Source organism: Nasonia vitripennis, chromosome 5 (genome assembly GCF_009193385.2).
Source record: "Nasonia vitripennis strain AsymCx chromosome 5, Nvit_psr_1.1, whole genome shotgun sequence".
In the NCBI taxonomy this organism is placed as follows: Eukaryota; Metazoa; Arthropoda; class Insecta; order Hymenoptera; family Pteromalidae; genus Nasonia; species Nasonia vitripennis.
The window spans coordinates 277,404-298,356 of NC_045761.1; the positions used below are offsets into that span (position 1 = coordinate 277,404).

A 20,953-nucleotide genomic window follows, 5' to 3' on the forward strand; every position below is an offset into this window, starting at 1 on the left:
GTCTTTTATTTGCACCTCACCCTATATCTACCTTTAGTGAGTCCTCTGTCCAATCATGCTTATAATCGAACGTTTATATCGTAAAGTAATCTACAAACATAATGACAACTTGCGCAATTTCACTTGTATCAAAATGTACGCTCTACCAAAATAGTCATTTACCAATTTACCATTTGGTACCGTACCAAGGATATACTAGTATGCATCGGAATGCGCGTTGCAACGTTGCAGATCATGTATACGAATTGATTACCACGAATCGTCTGACGAGTTTTCTTCGGGCTTTAAAGGTGCCCAGTATTCGACTTAGATGTGGCTGGTATTGTCGTAAGTTGGAATAGTGAGAAATAAAAAGCACCTCATTATTTTTGTATTTTTATTAATTTATCAATACGTATCATAAATGCTAGACAAATATGTGCCAAGGATAGTTTGTTGGCTCCCAAAAATGCCGAACGCAAAAAGGCGCGTCAGTTAGTGACTAAAAGATTATTCATTTATCTTTCGTTTGCGTTTTCTTATTTTTTTTTTTTTTTTTTCGGTGTACTCATTGATTGATTTTCCGTTTTTCTTCTTTTTGTTCAATTGTTCAATTCTCCAACCAATTCAGTCTTTTCACCAAATTTATACACTTACAGAGTGAATTACAAAAATTGCGTTAGGCAGCCAAAATAGATTTTCTTACAAATTTAAATAGTATATAATTCTTATATTCTTCTTTTATCTTCATATTTATTTGAATATGCCAATGGCTGTTAATACTGATTACAATTAATCTTTCATCAGTCTTTGTTGTTTCTTTTTATTTACTTTAGTTTAAAGCTTTGTGTTTTTTACTCATTATTCAAAAACTTTTTGTAATTTCTTAGCAGTTCAAGGGCCTGGTAATAATTATAATAATAAGTTTACATATTATTACGCATTACATTATGCATTTTATAAATATGTTGAGCACGTGATTAAAGCTGAACTGAAGTGTCTACTAAAACAAACCAGCGACAAAACGGAAAAGCCTTAATTAATATAACTATGCACGATATAAGGAGCGAACTTTGGACAAGTGCTACAATTCTTGAAGTAAGCGTTACGGCGAAGTATAATTACCAGAATTACAGCTAAATATTTTGTTATTTTCTTTTCTCTACACTTTATGCAATATAATGACATATACAATATACGTTACATTTTTCACTTTTTTTATCAATAATTATTACAACAATAATCATTATTTTGTTTTCTTCAATATGCGTTAGGCACACTCCCAAGTATGTAGTTATCAAGTTTCGTTATTACAATCGTAAACTTCATATTCGAGCAAAGCAATGCAACTGGGCGCAAAATGCGGAGTTTCGCAGTTTCGAGCGGGGACGACTCTGACGACAACTCCATAGACGATATGGGTGTACTCGCAACGGGAAAATTACAAAGGGACCGCACAGGCCTCGCAAACCTCGACGACCGACACCGCAACCGCGACTTCACAGACGGGACTGAAGTACGACGCTTTATTTTCTTTTTCGATCTCCCTCGTTACTTTATCCTGCTTTTTTACAACTAATAAACGCACTATCGTCATCGTCCTCACTATCCGTAGTAGTTTAGTCACAGCGAAGGGTGTATCACAACAATCGACAGAAGCCTAAAAGGACTCACTTTCTTATGGTCCCCACGACACAACGAGAGAGAGAAAGAGACAATAATAAGAGCGTGCACTGTATACACATACTCGTGCACAATATTATAGACGAAAATCTTTGCTTTTAAAACGTCCGAGAATTGTAAATAGAGCACTATACTTTATAATATTAAGATGCACAAGTATAGAGACGAATAGAGAGCTTTCGTTTTCATTTTTATATTTGAGGTTTAGAGAGCGAAGGCAAAACTGAACTGCGAGTAGTCCCGAGAAATGACGAAGTCATTATCTACTTTCTGCGACGTCGACTTTCCTCGTTCGAACGACACACCCGTTCATCGTCTTTTTCTTTAATCGCTACATATGCGCAATGCGGTGTCGATCGTATGATAACATGAGGTATAGAGAGGCGCAGAGTTATCAACGCAAGTATAATAATATACCTACATCGATAAAAACAAAGAGGGTATCACTATGATCGTAGTACGGATAGCATTCTCTCCAATCAAGACCAGGCTAAGCGCAGGCACCCTGGCCTTACAACACTTTGATAGCAGATACAGTTAATTAAAATTAATCAATTATAATAATAGACGCAAATTTCACGGTTTTTTCTACTACTATTCTATTGAGCGGAAAGTGTGTCTCGGTGAGAATCGCCGCTGCACAATTTAGGATTTCAGTATCGACGAGTTTCGATATTTGTTTAAAGGAAAAATTACACACGAGTACCTACATAAATATACGTAACAGTTAAACGTACACTTTTGATCAATTTCCGCGCAATCTTTACTTCAGACTAACGCATCATTCGTCTGACACCGAGAGAGATACAGGATCATCTGATCAACTCGCAGTAAACAGAAAAAAAAATCCTAAAAAACTATTTATGATATCGATACACAAAGTATAATATAATACGCAATAAAATAGCAATTGGTTCACATCCTCCGTAGCGTTTTCTCATAATTCTTTTCTTTTTTTTTGTACGACAGAACACTGCAAGCTTGTTTTTGACTCTTTTTAATCGAGCCTAAATTATTCACCGCATTAGAATAGAATAAGATCGCGATGACAGGGTTTGGGGCAGCGGGAGAATTTGTCATTATTAGGCTCTCGCAACACATACATACATACATGCGGATGTGAGAGGCGCGCGACTAGCAACTCTTCCTTTATTGTATGACGCACTTGATTCCTCCTTGGTATAGGTATGGATGCTCTTGCTGCTGGTGAACACCATTGTGTCATCGGACGCTCAGAGTAGTTCGTCTATGAATAGAGAAACGACGCGCGCGCGATTGTTTGCTCGTCAGCGTCAACATCACATCGCTCTGCCTAATGCAGGAGGAAAGCAGCGGCCCTTGCTCTTGCGAAGATTTCTTTCGACGCGGCTCTTTTACTTTTGGCAGATGACCTGGCAGTAATTCGTTTGAGTTTTTTGATTTGCTTTTGCTGATTCAATCAGTGAGTGGGCAGTTGAGAGCGTCGCAAGAACGTCGTTTCTCTTGGGCGATGTCGCGTATACCATCTCTTTTTCCCATGCTTTCGCATTTTTTGCATTTAAGTAATATTTATAATATATATTGCCATGAACTCACAAGCGTATCGAAGATGACTAAGGTCGCGATGATTCTATTTATTTATTTATTTTTTTTGCTTATCTATCAATGCATGATGGACAAGATTATGATTATATGCCTCCTAAGCGGTGGCTGATCAGTGCGCTGTGGTTTCGCTGTAAGAGTAAAAATGTCAGATCACTAAGCATGAAAGGTAATTGGCACAAAAATTAAAGACATGAGTGCGCGGTTTGACTTTACACGTAGACACAACATTTTGTGAACAAGCAGATGAAAGATGCGCGCGCAGGTATGTGTGTGCGTGTGTACTGTGTAAAGGGGTGGGGGCTGCCTAACGTCAGAAAGGCAGACTATTAGAAATAATTTACATTTGTGGCGTAGTATACAAAAAACAATTTGCCACTGCATTAAACGAGATCAAGGCTCGAATTTTTTAGTCAACCCTTGCTGACTTAGAACAGCGAATATTGCATATCGTAAGTGTATTGGTGAGGGTTAGTGTCTTTAGCGTGATTATACATACATTCAAAACTCGCGTACATAGCTTGGGCTTTGAACAAGCACGGAAAAACTGCCACCATATTATCCAAAGTCGACAGAAACAAAAAGCCACTTTAGCCCCAATATAATAGCGACGATTATACACTGACAAATAATTTAATATATAGATATAGTGAATATAGCGTTACATAATAGAAAATAAGAGCCAGCATTTTTCGCTCATTGTCAGCTTTTTGTTTGCATTTATAAAAGAGAAAAATAATTGAATCAGCAAACATATACATAAATTTATGAACTTTTTTTTTTTTAATTCAGGTGTCGTACCGCGCCCTGTCAAAACTGAAAACAAAAGCTATTACTTTTCATTAAACTTTGACACTGTCAAAATGTTTTAAATACTGTAACACTACGTAGACTTTATAATGTAGGAAACAACAAAATATGCTTTTATTTAAATACTAAATATAGATCCATTCTTAAAATAAGATTTGCTATGATAGTTATTAATGCATAGCTTTTATTGTACGTGCACGCCGTACAGGTATCTACGCACACTTTGTTGCTTTGACTTGTTACTTACATTAAAATCTTTGAAAAAAAGTACGAGGAAAAGGCGTAATTTTAGAAGAAAAAAACAACATTCATTTGCTTAGGAACAATGATGGACGATTAATTTTTCGGTATAACATATTCAATCTAAATTTGTTACTTAAAATTATGGAGGAAGGAGCTCGTTGACTGCGGATGCATCGAGACTCTACGAGCTCTCCGCATCCTAGCGTCAAACCGTTCTACTCCATTATTATTGTGCTCAAGTTGGTCAAGGCCCGTATAAAAAATTCAAATACGACTGCTTTTTTCGTTTGTTGAAAACACCAGTGTAAATATTTACAAAAACCAATTAAATAGTAGGAATCCATGCTCCAATCACATCACGTACTTATTAGTTAATATCATTATCAAAGCTTTTTTGGAAAATATCCAAAACTATTGTGCTGTGTAATACAATAGATGCATACGGTATTCGAGTATTTTTCGTTTTTCAAAAATGATTTTTGTTATCGTAAGAGTCAAAATTTAAAATTTTTAGTTTTGAAAATTAGTATTCGATAAATATTGTGTATGAAATTTCATTCTAATTTTGATTAGTATAAATGTTAACGTATTATAAGTTATTACTTTTGTTAAAGATATCATTGAAATAATTTTAACCAGTCTTAAATATATTCTAAACTTTTGGCTATAATGTATAATACTTTGAGTACAGGTTGATTATACTTTTAGTTTTGTGCCTATGAATAGTTACGTTAATACTAGTGGTTCGCAGGCGTGCAAGGTATGCATGCATTCGTCAATACTTCACTTTTATGGAAGGTACAATGCAGAAATAGAATTGCAAAATCACGATTATTATTTAAAATTGAAACTTGTACACGTAACATTTTTTAGAGATCAAAAATAAATTTGGGGTATGGATTCCACGATGATAAATAATCGACAAACGAGAGGCCCTATCCTTTGTTCATGCTTTTACGCGGACGCAACCTAACGACCATCTACTTTCACGCGCGCGCGCGTGTATATATGTATATATATATATATATATAAATTTGACTTCATTCAATAGCATTATTACGCACGTTCTCAAGCTTCCTCTCCACCATAAATATAATTAGTAGTTGTAAAAACGTATTATTGCGTTCTACTTTGCATTGCTGTACGTTAAAAACTTCGCAGATGAAAATAAAAAAAATTGAAATGATAATACACTTAGAAGCTTTTTATAACAAGAACCACATTAAGGTTGGATTAAAAAAAGAATGTTTCGTGCGCAACAGTTGTGCATGAATAATGAACATATATAGCCATTGTAAAAAAAGATTTGTTTTTCGATAGTAGAAAAGTGTGCACGCAACAAGAGGCGTAATTGGTTTCATTTTTTTTGCAATGGATAGTCCTGTCAATCGGCTTACACAGTCTCGTACTCGCGACGTATTGAGCGAGCCAGGCAACACGCGAAGATCACTCCGATCAGCTGAAACGTTACACAAACGAGCATTAGTCAGATCACCATAATCATGATTCTATTACGCTTTTTTTCTCTCTCTCCTATATAATTTAAACGAATCGCGTCATTTAATCGGTTATCGAAAATCCGATTTAAAATTCGGTATAACAGACCTGTATGAGAGCGACGCCGATGCCGACCCCGCCTAGTATCAGCGCGTTCTCCTCTATCTTCTTCTGCAGCTGAGCCTTGCATCCCTCGGTATTAGACTTTATGTCGTTGGTGTCGCAGGTTGGGTTGTTAGCCGCAATCTCGGTGCAGCAGGAGTTTGGCAGGGTGTTGCCGGTAAAGCCAGCGCGCGCCCAGTCTTGCGGGCTGTGCACGCCGCAGCACTGCAACTGTAACACGAGATGGGCCCAGAGTATGTAGACTCTCGTTGCGCAACGTTGAGACGTGGTTGGCTGCTTGATCCGAGGCTAGGCTTTTTCATTCTCGAGAACACGTTTGATGAAAACAAGTTCAAGGAGTTTTTATAAAAATCTGGCACTGCCCTATGCGATTATTATTCTCCAGTTATAGCCGTACTCGCGTACCAACAAACGGTTGACTCGAACGTAAAAAACTGTGCTAGTCTGGGCTATTAAGCTCAGTAAGAACTAACTACCCCCCAACGCGACTCTTATCAGCTCAAGTGTGCGACGATGAGATTAGCTCTCGACGCTCGGAAGTACCTACACCCTCACATACACATGCAACAGTTACATAATGCATGGAACAAGTACAACCCGTATTCCCCGTATTCCCGCATGTGGGGCGGAGGAAAAACAACGAGCGACACGCAAATCACGTGCGGCTTATCGACGTCTCGGATCGTCTACAGCGAAAGTCCGGCTTTCTTGCATTCCTCGCGACGCAATTGATGTCTTTTTCTTATTGCCTCGATAAAAGATTTCAGGATATGCTACGCGAACAGGTGCACGTGAGCGTGTAGTTTCTCTGCCTGGCTATTTTTACATCGGGAATTTCAAGTGGATGACTGTCATGGAGCTATCCTTTGTTTGCGTTATTCGTACCTCTAGTAAGGTACTAAAAGTGGAGCATTTGGCATAGGGTATAACTGAAGTTAGAAAATATATGAGATTATCTTCAAATGAAACGTTATATTTGTATTGTTTTATTTACAATATGTTCGCGCACATGCGCGAGCTTACACCAAAACATACATGGTCAACGCCATTCCGAATCAATAGCAACGCAATTTAGCGAGCGATAACACAGGGGCGAGTCTATATACCAGCGCAAAATAAGAGATAGTCCATAAAGTCGAAGGGCTGTAAATGAGATTTAGCTCAACGGAAAAGAAGAGTATAGTCTGCTACAGTCGATCGAACCCGTGGCCGGTAAAAAGGAGAAGCTATGTGTCTCAAGATAGTGTTCGCGGCCGAATCTTTTTATTTTTTATTGTTTTTTTTTTTGGGGGGGGGGGAGCATTGAAATAGAAGCTATATCAAGATTAAAATTAATTTTGATCATAATACATCAAGCGGGAGGATAAATATCGTTATTTTTATTCGTAAGTATAGCCTTTGTGTCACGGCTCCTTCTCGAGAGTCAGTTTTGCCGCGTAGGTATAGACCGCAGTTTGGTTCGCATAATGCGAGCAAGCGCTTGCAATATGTACACAACAGAATAGAGGGACGACGTCGTCTATGGCCTTCGGAGGGGAGGGAGCAGTCGGTGGTATTCGTCACGCGCACCGAGAATGTACTCGTGTGTTCATACGTACACACGTACTCGTCGCACATATAGAGTACCCCCTCGTGTACTTGGACTGCACCGTATAGTCGCACCGCGCGTATGGCGCATATAGGTACCGACAAGGTGATATATTGATTGAAAAATATACGTGTCTGCGCGCGCGCGCACCCGTATCGTTCTTATTCTTCTTTTCGTACTCTCCCGCTGTGTTGTATTAGTATCGAGCAAAAGTGACGTACCTGGTTCGAGAGACCTTTTGATTCTCGATCAACGATGGCTTCAATGTCGTGATTATTTACTAATTGTCTCAACTTTCAATGCGCGTTCATCACAGCTCAGACTACATTGCTCATTCATACAATACGATCTGAAATGCAGGAGCATTAAAGCGCGGTACATTTGCACGTGTGTAAAAGCGACGCCGGGGCGATTAGTTAGTAGATTAGTCGGTCGATCGTTTGGGTGACGTTATTCAGTTGGCTGATTGTTTGATTGTCACGCGCACGGGGCAGCTTTCATTTCATTCGCGAAATCGGAACGAGAAGATGCGACCCGAGCGACGATTGCATACCGGGAGCGTTGAGAGCGCTTTCATTCCAATTCAAAGCAAACCGAAATTTTAAATCAAATCATCAGATTTTTCGATCTCTATAATATGTGCGCACAAAAACATTGCCTTCGAAAATAAAATTAGCGGTGCAAAACCACTGCCAGATACTTACATCATGTTGCATAATGTCCCATGATTGGCGGAAGTCGGGTCTATTCTTGTACGAAACCAGCGTGTCGTTCATGCACTTTTCTAGCATAGAGCTGACTTTGCTGCGCATCAAGTATCCTGAAATTCCAGCGCCCAATTCGAGAGCGAAGATCAACAGCAAAAGTACTGAGAACTGCAAAAAAAAAATAAATAAATAAATAAAATAAAAAAATCAATCTCGTTATCGCTCATCGCGATCGCATTGGATATTTTGGTAGCGGGCTCGTATAGGGTTAAACATCAGAGAAAATTTTGACCTACATCATTAAAAATCAATGAACTCACCGTAATGATCATGCAGTGGTTCTCCTTGACAGCGCCGCAGCATCCGAAGAACGAGGTGATGAAGACGACGACGCCGACGATGATCATGAGGACGGGCACCGCGAACATCCATATGTCCACAAAATTGCTGTAGCCCCTGTATGCTATGAGGATGACTGCGCCAACCGAGATGAAGACGATCCCGGTTATCTGCAAAGGACGGTCACAGTCAATCTTCTCCCTCTCTACTAGCACGTCACGTCTGTGCGATGCCCATGCAGACGCGCGCATTTAAGTGCTCCTATGAAATTTCGGCTCTCTCTCTATATGTTCGATATCTCGGGGCTCTGATTGATCGTCGCTTAATGGCTCTCGACAGCCCCCGAGAGTAGCAGTTTTGTGTATCAGCCACTCGTTCTCGTCGATGTATGTACCTCTTTAAGGGAGGGCTCTTTTTCGAAACTAGAATATATACACGTTTGAGTGATGACTGTGCAATGGCTGCTGTGGAGTGCCGGATGCGAAATTGCCACGGCGACGAATTGCCAACCATACCTCCAGTATTTGCTGAAATGATACGCTTTGTTTTCGCAATAGACGAGGATTGCTTCGACCTTCCGAATAAGAAGTACGCAAAGACTCCGAGAATAAAGTTCGCATCGTACATCAAATGTTGGGTGCTATATAATCGACGAAGTCAGGGGGATCCGTAAAATAACGCGTGAAATTGACAAGCAACAGGCCGGGTATCGATCTCCCCCTCCCCCTGGTATAACATATCTCCTCATCAGGACCAAATTCATTCATGCCCCCCTCGCCCCCTCGCCGGAGCGGGTGTTTCCAAGTCAATCAAGATCATTGATTAGCCCCGCTCGACATCGCAATCGAGTGCTCTCGCACAGTTCGCGACGATGCACGCGTGCCGGCATTACCGGGCGGACTTCCGATCCATTCCAGCCGCGGCCGAGAAAGGCTGCACACGCGGTTGGACTAATTAAAACTGCATCCGTCGCAAGAAAAGGAGCATTGACATAGGCGACGGGAGAAATGCGCTCCGCGTACGGAGGAAATCGAGCGACGCACACTAATGCGGCGGGGGTGACGATTTTGCTACTGCTGGATGGATATAAGTGCGCCGCAGGGAAGCATCGCGCCGGCACTGTTACCGGGCCGACTGCGCTTCTCGCATTTGAATTTCCCGCACGCGGCTCTGTGTATATGAGAGTATGCCGCCGGTGTATAACGACTGCTAGACACGGGACTTCGTCGTGAGCGAGAGGCGTTTGCTCGCGACTATTCAACCACTGTGATATTATTGCAGGGGCGTGAGTGGGAAAGTGTAATTGTAGAAAATCGCGATAGAGAAAGATACTCGTAGCAAACTCGTTCACGGTGAGTACTCTGAGCCTCGAATTTTGATCGATACTACTTTGCCTTCGTGTACTACGAGCGCAGTCATTCAAATGCCGAGACGGCAGAGAATAAGGCCAGTGACTTTTTCCAAGTCAGCGGAGAAGCTGAAGAGCGTCAACAGGTTACGTTTCAATAGACGATCACGCAAAGCCATCGTGCGCGAGTCACTTGGAATTAGAGAGAAATTAGAGGCGAGATTGCTCGTCTTAATTGCTCGTTATTCTGCCGAGTCGGTGATAGCAGTATCAAAATTTTAATCAGTGTCGACGACGGCAACGAAATTCGCCTGAATTGTATTTCCCAAAGAGCGAGCCCGAGTTCCGAAGCAATAGCAGATAAAACGCGTTGACCAGTTCGCCTGCAGACTGTGGTCAGAGTCGAAAGTCAGTACCCGGTACTGCTTTTTGCCGCGTTTCTCACGCGATGTGGAAACTATCGATCCCAGTCGCGCCTCGACGCCACTATTCATTTTTGACGCTGTCTCTGGCGACGTCCGCGCAATCAGCTTGTTTTCCTCCGCAGGCTCTTTTCAATCGGAAGGAAGTTTAGACGTTTTCGCAACGGCGGAGGGCATTTCCGGGCTAAGATCCAATCCCCATGCAATGAAATGACGAGATGAAGAACGGCACTTGCACGTCGAGTCTTTGTTAACTCGAGCTAAGGGAAAGCGCGTGGAAAATCGATAAAAAGAGGCGAGCCGAGGCTCTATACACCGTGACGCCGCTGTCGCGAATAAAAGCAGGTCTCCATCAAGAGAACCATCCCCGAAGCCTCTCGGAAGTATAATTCGAGCTAATTCGAAGCCGGACGCTAAGTGCTGGCGGTGTTGATTGGTCGCAAGCGTTGTAGATTCGAGGGAAAACAAATGGTCGTTCGGAAGCGCGGAAAAAGAGGGAGCTTCGGCTTCCTTGCACGCAGGAACTGGGCATCGAGGATGATTTAGTGGCAATTTCGAAAATTGGCCCCGAGTCTCGCGCGTTGCCGAGCGACGCGAAACACATTACGAATTTTCGACTCGAGCGATTACTATATTTACACTCGCACCTATTGCTCTGCGCACAAAGGCGGCTCGCGGCTAGAAGTGTCCCTACTTGGCAGAGAAGCCCCGATTGTTGACGGGCCATGATATTGGCCACTCGAAATCCCGCAGACAGGCGAAGATCGATACGCGCGCGCGCGCGTGTGTGAGTAATCGAGCATTGTATTATATAACGCGCGGGCGGCAAAAACAGCGCAGAAAGATATACGTCTACCAACACAGCGGGTTCCCCTCTCTCGGCCGCTCCGCCGGGATTATCGAACGGCGAAAGCCATGCTGCTGCTGCTGCTCGCGCGCGCGCGAGGGACGCTCCGCGCTGCAGGCAGGGGAGAGAGCGCGCGCGGAACACAGTAACACACCCCCGCAGACGCAAGCGCGCGCGAGCGCGAAAAACCGGGGAAAGCGGCGAGCCTATGGAAACCGGCCCGCCGCGAACAGCGTACACACAGCAACAAAGACGCGGGGCTCGCTGCGGCCAGCTCCTTCGTCCTCGACGGTGCACACAGCTAGGCATGGCACGCGAGAGGCCGGACGCCGTGTGGCGACAAAGTGTCGGCGCGCAAGGATATACTCACGGCGAAGATGAGATTGAAGAGGAACAGCAGGTACTTGACGCAGGCCATGCCGCCGGACACCATCTTCGTGCAGTGGCTTCTAGCTCGTCTGGCGAATCAGCGAAAGAAGGGAACTCGGCTCCTTCCGGATTATCGACAGGCGCACTTTTCTATACGCTCGCTGCCTCGCGACAGAAGTTTGCCAAAGTATCGAGGTGACGCGCGCACAAACACTCGGACTGACTCTGCTCTGCGGCTGCTGCTACTGCTTACTGCGGCTCGCTGACTCGCTCCCTCGCGCTGTCAGCCGCGCTCTCTCTCTCTCGAGCCGCCGCCGCCGCCGCCGCCGCCGCCGCCACCGACGACGCTGGCGCCGTCCCTCTATATATTCGCGAAATAATCGCGCGTCCCTTTCTCTCCGGCGCACTGGTATGTATACCTATATGGCTGCCTAGAGCAGAGACAGGCGCGCCCCTTCTGCGTCCGTTCCACCTCTCCTCGCCAGGAGAGATATAGTCCGTACGGCCGCGGCCCTTTCCACTGCGCTGCCGAGTTCTGTTTTCCATCCATGATACCTGTTCTGCCTGCACTCGGATCGGACATCGGTTGACAGCTCGGAAGCGACCCATGCGCGCAGGTATACGTATGTCCCGATTTCGTGCCATACGCACAATGCTGGGACTGACAATTTGATAATCGGCCGATTCCGCAGGTAAAGAGAGCCAGCCGCGCATCGGCCGTCCATCTCATCGCTTGCACTGTTTACAGTATGCGGAAGATGCCTGCGGCGGGTTCGCGCGCGTCTAGACGACGCCAACGCGTATAACGTATAGGTATACCGTCGAGGCGCACCCTTTCGTCTTACGCCGCATTCGATTTATTTCCCCCGATTATGGACTACCGGCAACTCGTACTTTGTCCGCCAACATTTCCTGCACGTTTTAATCGTTATTGCAGCGATGCGCTTTTTATTTTTTCAACTAAAAATGCGCGCGACACTTTGGCTGATGTGACCTTGCGCTGTACCTATATGTATAATGCACGACAGGTGCATACGTGCCTACCTGTCAACGAGCTTCCCGAAAAAAGCCCCGACCGGGCCTGTATGTATTACTTAGCTGCGGCCCGGAAAAGCAGGCAAAAAGATCTCGGCAAAGTGGCCTCTGCGTCCATCGGGGCGGACATTATAAAAAAAGACGGCAACATAAAAAAATACGGCGTCGCTCCCCTCGCGCTTTGCTTAATCTCTCAACCCCCTCGGCCTATTGTCTCCCCTCTCCCCCCTCCCCCCCACCGGTCGCGCGCTTCTTTTTTACACCGCATACCCGCCTGCGCACGTGTATAATTAGAGTGCGAGCCGAGCGCGCACACGCACGCGTTTCGCGAGGAATAAGTCGTTCGCCGTCTGGTGTGCGATATCCGGCTCCGGCGCAGCCTATGCACGCGCTTATCGATCGAAGCTCATTCGCCGATTTTTGCCGCACAAGCTATTTCTAGCCAGCACGATGGCTAAATTAAAGCGAGATACCTCTCTATCGACACAAAGGCTGCGGTGGCAAAATCGAAATTTCACATGCCGAATCTTCATCGCCAGCACACCGTACAACTGCGCGTACCCCAGAGAGGCGAAGTCACCCCTCGCGCGCAGTTTTCCAAGAATAAGGGTGCAATCGCCCCAGCTGTATGCACTTATACGCGACGAAGAGAGAGAGAGAGAGAGAGAGAGAGAGAGAGAGAGAGAGAGTAGCGGCTGATCGTTCAATTCCATTTCTCCACTTTGAAAGTGGCACGAGACTACGCTGTATGCTATATATATGTATATAACAGCCCCACACACCCCCAGCGACAAGCCTGCATGCACACCACGTAACGTTGTGTATAATGTATCGCGTGGGATATAGGTGCTAGAGGCCGGTGATGCCGAGCAAGGCTGACATGTACCCGACTGTTCCTCGCTGTTGGCGAACATTTTTCTTAACTTTCAATTGATCGGTTTTAGCCGAACGGGTTGATGACGTAATTTTATTATATGATGCCCATGACTATTTATAGCTCACACGTTCGGTAAAGATCGTCGGGTGAAGCGTGTACGCTAATAAAATTAAAAACATCACGAGCAATACTCTGCAGCTAGAGGCTAGAGTGAGAGAGCGACAAGCAGCGACATCTAAGCCAGTCGATCGGCAGCTTGGCGGGAAAAAAGCGCGCTTATTAATAAGCATTATTGACACTAGATAAAGTTGTAGCAATATAAAAAACGCTCGTCTGTACTCATCGAGTCGTCGAGCCTCCTGATCATTTGTATGAATTATACAAGTAGTCTACTATATAAATTATCCGGCCGTCTCGATCGATTATTTTCAATCCGTTGACTACTGATGCGCCGCGTGTAGCTCGCTCGAACGCACATTTAAAAAGCCGTCATTCGAGTACTGCTGAACGCGCAGTAAGGCCCTTAATTCTTCCCGTTATAAGGTGCGTTACTCAGTCGCCGCGCGCGCGGGAGCCGAAATCTCCTCCTTTCTTTTCCCCCCTCAGTGCTAGTCCGGCCAGCACGCAGCTCACACGCGCTCGAGCTTTCCGCCGCCGCTCATAATCGCGGTGTGTGTTATCGCGCGCGCAGTACGACTCTCGGCTCTGAGCAGGTGCCGCGCACTCTTGCGTACTCGAGCGCGGAGCTTATAGTTACGAGCGAGCAGCAGCAGCAGCAGCAGCAGCAGCAGTGATCCGTCGGTTTATTTGTTCCACTGTAAAATTTGTGCGCGACGCGTTGCCGCAAACATGGTGGTCAACCTCAGGCTGTCGACGAGCTCGCAGCTCATCAAGTACCTCATGTTCATCTTCAATCTGATCTTCGTGGTGAGTTGCGCCCTATCGGAGAGCTCTTCGTCGCGACTGCAGCGTGGCAGCGCGCATCGTATGTTGACGTGTGCACTCGCGGGGCCCAGTTCGTTGGGCAAACGTGTTTCCGATATCTGCGGCATAATATAATACCTACTTAAAGTATGCGCGGTGAAAGTCAATCGCGCCGCATAATTGCGGCTGATCGGGCCCCGTTTGTCGAGGACCTTCGGAATTTCAGGCTGACGCAATGCGCCGCGCTGCCGAGCTATTTTCGATACGTTGCGTCGAAGGTGGATGAGAGGAGTCTTTTGTTATCAGGACGAGATAAGCGGCGAGTAGCATATATATATATATATATACATATATACCGCCGCCGGTAAAACAGGACTCTCGCGCTCATCCAACTTATTTTCGGGAAAATCCGCAGTGAAACGCCTTTGGCGAAGTATACTTGTAAGTAACGCTCTCTCTCTCTCTCTCTCTTCGCGCCGTGCGCGGGTGATCGCTTTTGAAAGCAAGGCGCGAAATACTCGACTGAGGTAAACGGCGAAAATCTCGACAAATACGCGGTAAGTACGGTAAATTTTTACACCGCTCGGCAGCCCTCGGTGCTCGGCGTACGATCGCGCGAGAAAAAAAAAAATATATCGCTGCGGACAGGATTCGAACCTGTGCGGGTAGAACCCAATGGATTTCAAGTCCATCTCCTTAACCGCTCGGACACCGCAGCTGTTGGGGCGCACGGCGCTTGAAGCACGACAATAGCTCGGCGCCCCACTCCCGACAGGCCTCCGAGAGCCCGATTTTGATAAGAATTGTTTTCGCAGCCTGCGCGGCCTGGCTTTTTTCTCGCGGCAAAGCTGCAGCTGGTGTGTCGGTATAAATGAAATTATCGTGAATTGAGAGCAGCGTTTTGTCGTCACATTGGGATTAGAGGCTTTTTCGAAGCCGAAGAAATGACGCGGCGGCTCTCCCAGCCAGCCGGGTCATCAGCACTGCGGAACGAGTCAACGAAGACTTATAGGAATCGGTCTACTGCTCTGTATAAAACAGTTTGCCGGATTTTCAGATCACGGGAATCATCCTGCTGTCGATAGGGTCGGTGATACACGGCGTCTACCACGACTACCAGCACTTCCTGGACGACAGATTTTTCTCCGTCCCCTCGCTCCTCATCGCCATAGGATCCATCATTTTCTTCATCGCCTTCTTCGGCTGCTGCGGAGCCATCAAGGAAAATTACTGCATGATCGTCACGGTGAGTTACCAAGTGGTATATTAGTATTATTAGACAACCCGCAGCCAACTTGCGTCTCACCACAGGCGGCATTGCTTTTTAGTTTGCCACGCTGATGGTCCTCGTCTTCATCCTCGAGTTGTCCGCTGGTATTTCCGGTTACGTTCTGCGCAACGACGCGACTGAAGTGTTGAGCGATAAAATGAAAAAGTCCATGGAGGGCTACAAAAAGACCAACGAGGAAATCTACGTCATTTGGGACCAGATTCAACGAGACGTGCGTTAAAGCTAACAGCATTGTTCGCTTACAGATCCTTATTGTATTAACGGCTTCTTTTGCCTGACTCTAGTTCGAATGCTGCGGAACCGATAAGCCAGAAGACTGGCTGACGGAGTTGAAGAACCAATCGAACCCCGACTCTCTGCCGATGTCTTGCTGCAGAACGCAGGGCGGCCAAGTCGGCTCGATCAATTGCACGATAAAAATGCAGTACCCGGATAGGTTTACGAAAGGCTGTTTGACCGTACTCGCCGACTTCGTCAAAGGACATGCCGTGCAGCTCGGTGGCGCCGGCATTGGTATCGCATTCATGCAGGTCGGAATTCTTCTCATTGTTCCTTATTGCTTCAGCTCTCGATATACCACTGTTGACATTAATTCCTTCGTCTTCCTTTTCATTTTCAGGCCTTGGGCATTTGGTTCTCCGTCTACCTAGCCAGATCCATCAAGAGAAATTACGATAACATGTAATAGACGCCCGCTGCGATAGCTTGTAAAATTCGGTTCCCGTGATTATCCGCCGGATCGCTGATCTCGATATTAGATCGTTAAATTTCAAGTAATCCGGTTTATCTCTCTTGAGTACGAAAACACGGAAAAGAGACTTTTATCACTTTTATCATAAGAAAAGAGAACTTTGTACAGGTTATTGATCGAAATAAACAAATTTCGATAAGCGCCGTTTGTACTTGTAGCAACAGACTATGAGTAGTGATATCACTCAAATATGCGCTGCATACGCGTGTTCTCTTCGCGAAGTTGTCGTTCGCAAATTTCAGGCCATAGCTGAAGCTTCCAGTGCCATTTTTTGTTACTGTTGATTGTTGACTATGATAAGCGATGGCTCGCGCGAACCTTCCTTTAAACATCCTTTTACCGTATCATTACGCTTTACCTTTCAACACCAAGATATCCGTTGATCTGCATCTGCGCAAGAGGAGACGAGACTAAAACGATTCATCAACTAGTTGTTCATATGAGCTTGAATAAGCTTACGTGAAAATTCTTATTTCTATGCTAATTGCAAAATAGCACGCATGTTTGAAAGTACTTTATATATTAAAATAAAGAAATAAAGGTTTAAAATGCTTTATCTTTAGAAGCTTCCTATATGTATACATATACCGATCGCTTTGTTTCACAAATAACATTGAAGATCGATAATAAGTGACGCACATGCGGCTAGCAGGTATATAATGAATCATTCGGTAATCTGCTACGATTAAAATATAACATTCCTCGGATCGATTAAAAAATTGTATAGATCTATTGCTGGTATTTGGGAAAAAAATGTCATCCTTCAGATTCGCGCTCGGCACGCATGCAACGGACTTGATGAAATTAATGGAATATCCCGCAATGCTCGACTACGAGTACGCGCGACATATAGCTGTTCTCCCACGCGCGAATTCTATCTCGTCGCTTATCGTTGAGATAAGAGTGGAGCTCTTTCCACTCGCACCTGCCCGCGCAGTATAGTTTGTCGCAGCGCGTGCTCGCGCCTGCTTGCGATTTTTGTCTCCCTCTCCCGTGAATTGCAAGTGTATCGCAGTACATCGACAGCCTGCGAGAACAAGCGCGGTATCAGTACACAGTGTAGCAGCAATCATGGCGGCGACGCACCTCGACCTCGGGCTCCGATGCATCAAGTATCTCCTGTGTGCCGTCAACTTCCTCTTCGTGGTCGGTATTTCATTAAGAGTGGATTGCAAGCTGCAACCGCCAGTCTCTTTTAAGCTCGATAATTAATCTGCCCTTGCAGAGAGTGTCGCGCGCCTCGAGAGACTGCTCGAACAATATGGTCTTGTCGTGCCCGGGCGTTTCCACTGCGGGCTCGCGAGAATCTGTTGGCGATCGTAAGCGAGATATACTGCGCGAACCTGCTCATCGGGTCACTTGATATCGCTCGCGTGGAATACGGACGAGCGATCGGTATGTTTTCCGAGGCCTCGCAGGTAGAAAGATGTCGTCGCGTTATGAGCAGCTCCTTTTTTCACGAAAATGAAGGAAACGGCAGATTGATAAAGCGACCGACGCGCAACACGGATTGTGGCACGCTCGTGCCCGCGACGCTTCTGCGAAATGCAAACATAGACAATTGATAACCGCCCCGAGCGAGTCACTGCGATGTCGTGTCGATGAACTGGCCGCTTTTCACGCGTATCCCCAAGCTTTCCAGCCTGAAATGGAAAAATGGAAAAATGGAAAGAATAATCGCCCAGCTATACTTGTGCGTGCTCGCTTACGTTTCATCCTTATCTTTGGGATTGGCTTGACACCTATAGCGCGCGTGCGCAGCTATCAGACGCGCACTCATCAGACGCGAATTCAACGCTCTCGAGCATTATTGTCCTTGATTCCACAGATGACCGGGGCGATGATAGTGTCGGTCGGCACGACGATCTACGCGGTCTACGAGGACTTCTCGCACTTCTTGGACGCGAGCTACTTCTCCCCGGCGACTCTGCTGATCGTCGTCGGCGCCCTCGTCTTCCTCGTTGCGTTCTGCGGCTGCTGCGGGGCCCTCAAGGAGAGCACCTGCATGGTTCTCGCGGTAGGCAGCGTCGAGTTTCCGATTTCTACTTGCTCGAGGAAGCGGACACTCAGATAGCGAGGCTTTTTTCAGTTCGCGGTCTCGCTGTCGGCCATCCTCCTTCTCGAGTTCTCCGCGGCGGTCGCGACCTACGCGCTCCAGGACAACATCACCAGCCTGCTCAATGTCAAGATCAACGAGAGTATGCACCGCTACGAGAGGAACGAGGAGGCCCGCACGGCCCTCGACTTCTTGCAGTCAAAGGTGACACATGGCGCTGCTGTCCACTTACAACTAGCCAATAACTATACCTGCTTACTTAAACAGCTGCACTGCTGCGGTTACAACGGCGCAGCCGACTGGGCCGGCATCTTGACGGACGCCAACAATACGGTCGACGTCCCCTACTCCTGCTGCAACTGGTACGCCAACGCGGACGGCTCGCCGGGAAGTGAAATCTGCCCTGCGATCTACGGGCAGGGTTGCTACCGCGGGCTCGCCCTCATCGTCAATCGCAGCGCGCTCTACCTCATGACTGGGGCTATGATGATCGCGATCATTCAGGTGACCCCCTTATTACCCCCTCCTATTCTCACAGATTCATCTCAGGGCGCTGCATCTACTGTCCTGTCTTCTTTTCTCTGCACAGCTGGCTGGAATCGTGTTCGCCTGCATGCTTGGCCGTGCCATCAGGAAGCAAAAGACGGAAAAGGAGAGACGTCGATGGCAGTTGCGGGAGAGCTTGCTGACCGGCTACGAGCCCTTGGGCAAAAGCGATCCGTTCACGACCTTCCCGGTCGTTTATATGACTGACAACGATTTTCGAACCCAAACGGCGATTAGCTAATGATTTTCACTGACCACGCGACGCATATATACCGATTTATATATTTATAAGAAACTTTTTTTTTACCAGCTAATTCCATCTACATTTTCAAGAGATTTAAATATTCGCCGGATATTCAATGTTTAGCTACATTATCGATATTTACAACAGCTTCAACTAGCATAATCAATTGGACTTCGTATACCTATGTACAAATTTATAAGAGTCGGTAGAAAAAAGTATCACCAAAAGTTCAATGCTCTTTCGAGAATTTCACGTGATTCTTCATTGCAATTGCCTTTATCGTCAGGTAGGTAAGGGGGCGTAAACTCACGGTATGCCAAGCAGATGCGTCTTAAGTTTATGTCTTCTCTTAAAACTGCATGTTCCCAGCTGTATCTGCATTAAGAAATAAAAAAGTACTTACTCCAAATGTTTAACATTTTATAAATTTAACTGTGCTGCGAGCACTTAGCAATATCATGTATATAAAAGATTAATGTTATATATGAGATATATTTTAAAATTCACAAATGTAATGATTTTAATTCAAAGAGAATAAAATTTTGGTTTGAAAGATTACCTGGCAGCTCCATGGAGTACCATCAAAGAACCCTCTGGCATAGGTAATCTCACTACGATATTTTGCTCTGGTGCTGCTTGATTTTGCAGGCTTTCAACGCAGTCCAAGTTGTACTTATTACTGGAACCTCGATATGGGGTCATCGTCAATACCGAATCTCCCAAAATATTAACAGTGACAATGCGTTCCCCCCAAATCCAGCAGTCATCGATGTGTGGATCAATAGAAGCTCCTCGCTGGGAATCATACTCCAGACTGCATTGTTCAATAGTTTGGAAATTCTTGAGTTCTTTGACATCGTTAAATTTATCTTGTACAAATTTAGTGCTCTCTGGAAAACCAATGAAATTTCCCATTCGCAGTCGTTTTTTTTTAAAGTTTGTCTTAGGCCCAAAATTCTAAAAGTGAATTCACCTTTCGTCTTAGTCAGTCAACAACAGTTGTTTAATGATAATACACATACACACCTGTTTTCTTCTACCACTTTGTGATATTTCCCAAGGTAATAGATCCAAACTGTTCACTAAAGATTTCAGTTCATCTTGGTTTAAAAAGTCCAACTAAAACAGTAGTATCACGAAATTCAAGTGTCTGCATGCCATGTACCATGTATGTAATTAAAACAGGCTCAATTTATACCTTGATATATGTGCCAGGAAATTCAATTGGAATTCCAGAATGCCTGGGGTGTTGTTTGTATAAGTTCATGTCCCATCCTGGCCAAGCTTTGTTACATTCAGGGCAGTAAACGTAATTCGGGCATTTCTGAGAGAAATATATAAATTTACCGATTAACACAGCCAATGGATTGGATAGATGTTTATATAAACAAGTGTTTCTAACCTTTAAGTCAGCTGCGAGATCCGGCTTCGAAATGGAATACTCATTTTCGCATATTAAACATGTTCGTATACCTTTACAACCGCATGGTCGTACAGTCTCCATACTGCTTTATTGCGGTAACAAATAAAATGTCTTTTTCGTGCAAATAGTTATATTAAAACTTAACTTTAACGTGCAAAAAACGCAAGGCAATAAAGTACGAGACCGAGTAGCGGCCGCTGCAGGGACATTTTTTCATAAATATTTGGTCGCAATGTCACGATGAAAAGCTCTACGTATTCCCTAGTCACA

General features: G+C 45.2%; 4 protein-coding genes and 1 non-coding gene across 5 annotated transcripts; 2 read left to right on the plus strand and 3 right to left on the minus strand.

Annotated features, from left to right (window-relative positions):
* Positions 1-507: 507 nt before the first annotated feature.
* LOC100121424 (CD63 antigen) lies at positions 508-11,834 on the minus strand. The gene is made up of 6 exons (XM_001604988.6): positions 11,538-11,834; positions 8,532-8,720; positions 8,209-8,379; positions 5,902-6,126; positions 5,694-5,755; positions 508-3,374 (listed from the first exon to the last, which is right to left on the minus strand). The coding sequence occupies exons 1-6, from the start codon at positions 11,598-11,600 to the stop codon at positions 3,356-3,358; spliced, it is 729 nt and encodes a 242-aa protein (XP_001605038.2). The 5' UTR covers positions 11,601-11,834; the 3' UTR covers positions 508-3,355.
* Positions 11,835-13,883: 2,049 nt separating this feature from the next.
* On the plus strand, positions 13,884-16,979 carry LOC100121443 (CD63 antigen). The gene is made up of 5 exons (XM_001605006.6): positions 13,884-14,375; positions 15,430-15,618; positions 15,701-15,874; positions 15,948-16,193; positions 16,283-16,979. The coding sequence occupies exons 1-5, from the start codon at positions 14,298-14,300 to the stop codon at positions 16,346-16,348; spliced, it is 753 nt and encodes a 250-aa protein (XP_001605056.1). The 5' UTR covers positions 13,884-14,297; the 3' UTR covers positions 16,349-16,979.
* TRNAS-UGA lies at positions 15,009-15,090 on the minus strand. The gene has a single exon. It is a non-coding gene; the product is annotated as a tRNA-Ser (tRNA).
* Positions 16,980-17,263: 284 nt separating the features above from the next.
* On the plus strand, positions 17,264-19,669 carry LOC100121462 (CD63 antigen). Its single transcript, XM_016986935.3, has 5 exons — positions 17,264-17,560; positions 18,243-18,431; positions 18,504-18,674; positions 18,738-18,974; positions 19,060-19,669. Exons 1-5 carry the CDS (start codon positions 17,486-17,488, stop codon positions 19,255-19,257), a joined length of 870 nt encoding a protein of 289 aa, XP_016842424.2. The 5' UTR covers positions 17,264-17,485; the 3' UTR covers positions 19,258-19,669.
* On the minus strand, positions 19,287-20,901 carry LOC100121480 (alpha-ketoglutarate-dependent dioxygenase alkB homolog 4). The gene is made up of 5 exons (XM_016986934.3): positions 20,663-20,901; positions 20,459-20,584; positions 20,287-20,379; positions 19,820-20,217; positions 19,287-19,635 (listed from the first exon to the last, which is right to left on the minus strand). The coding sequence occupies exons 1-5, from the start codon at positions 20,762-20,764 to the stop codon at positions 19,479-19,481; spliced, it is 876 nt and encodes a 291-aa protein (XP_016842423.1). The 5' UTR covers positions 20,765-20,901; the 3' UTR covers positions 19,287-19,478.
* Positions 20,902-20,953: the final 52 nt, after the last annotated feature.

Excerpts from the sequence above, each read along its gene's own strand:
- LOC100121424 (XM_001604988.6), bottom strand. The coding sequence starts at position 11,600 with ATGGTGTCCGGCGGCATGGCCTGCGTCAAGTACCTGCTGTTCCTCTTC. Across the intron at positions 8,380-8,531 it reads ACCACTGCATGATCATTACG|TTCTCAGTACTTTTGCTGTT; the intron begins GTGAGTTCATTG and ends TTTTTTTTGCAG. Across the intron at positions 5,756-5,901 it reads TCGGCGTCGCTCTCATACAG|CTGATCGGAGTGATCTTCGC; the intron begins GTCTGTTATACC and ends GTAACGTTTCAG.
- LOC100121443 (XM_001605006.6), top strand. The coding sequence starts at position 14,298 with ATGGTGGTCAACCTCAGGCTGTCGACGAGCTCGCAGCTCATCAAGTAC. Across the intron at positions 14,376-15,429 it reads TCTTCAATCTGATCTTCGTG|ATCACGGGAATCATCCTGCT; the intron begins GTGAGTTGCGCC and ends CCGGATTTTCAG. Across the intron at positions 15,619-15,700 it reads ATTACTGCATGATCGTCACG|TTTGCCACGCTGATGGTCCT; the intron begins GTGAGTTACCAA and ends ATTGCTTTTTAG.
- LOC100121462 (XM_016986935.3), top strand. The coding sequence starts at position 17,486 with ATGGCGGCGACGCACCTCGACCTCGGGCTCCGATGCATCAAGTATCTC. Across the intron at positions 18,432-18,503 it reads GCACCTGCATGGTTCTCGCG|TTCGCGGTCTCGCTGTCGGC; the intron begins GTAGGCAGCGTC and ends GGCTTTTTTCAG. Across the intron at positions 18,975-19,059 it reads TGATGATCGCGATCATTCAG|CTGGCTGGAATCGTGTTCGC; the intron begins GTGACCCCCTTA and ends TTCTCTGCACAG.
- LOC100121480 (XM_016986934.3), bottom strand. The coding sequence starts at position 20,764 with ATGGAGACTGTACGACCATGCGGTTGTAAAGGTATACGAACATGTTTA. Across the intron at positions 20,585-20,662 it reads ATCTCGCAGCTGACTTAAAG|AAATGCCCGAATTACGTTTA; the intron begins GTTAGAAACACT and ends TATTTCTCTCAG. Across the intron at positions 20,380-20,458 it reads TTCCTGGCACATATATCAAG|TTGGACTTTTTAAACCAAGA; the intron begins GTATAAATTGAG and ends CTACTGTTTTAG.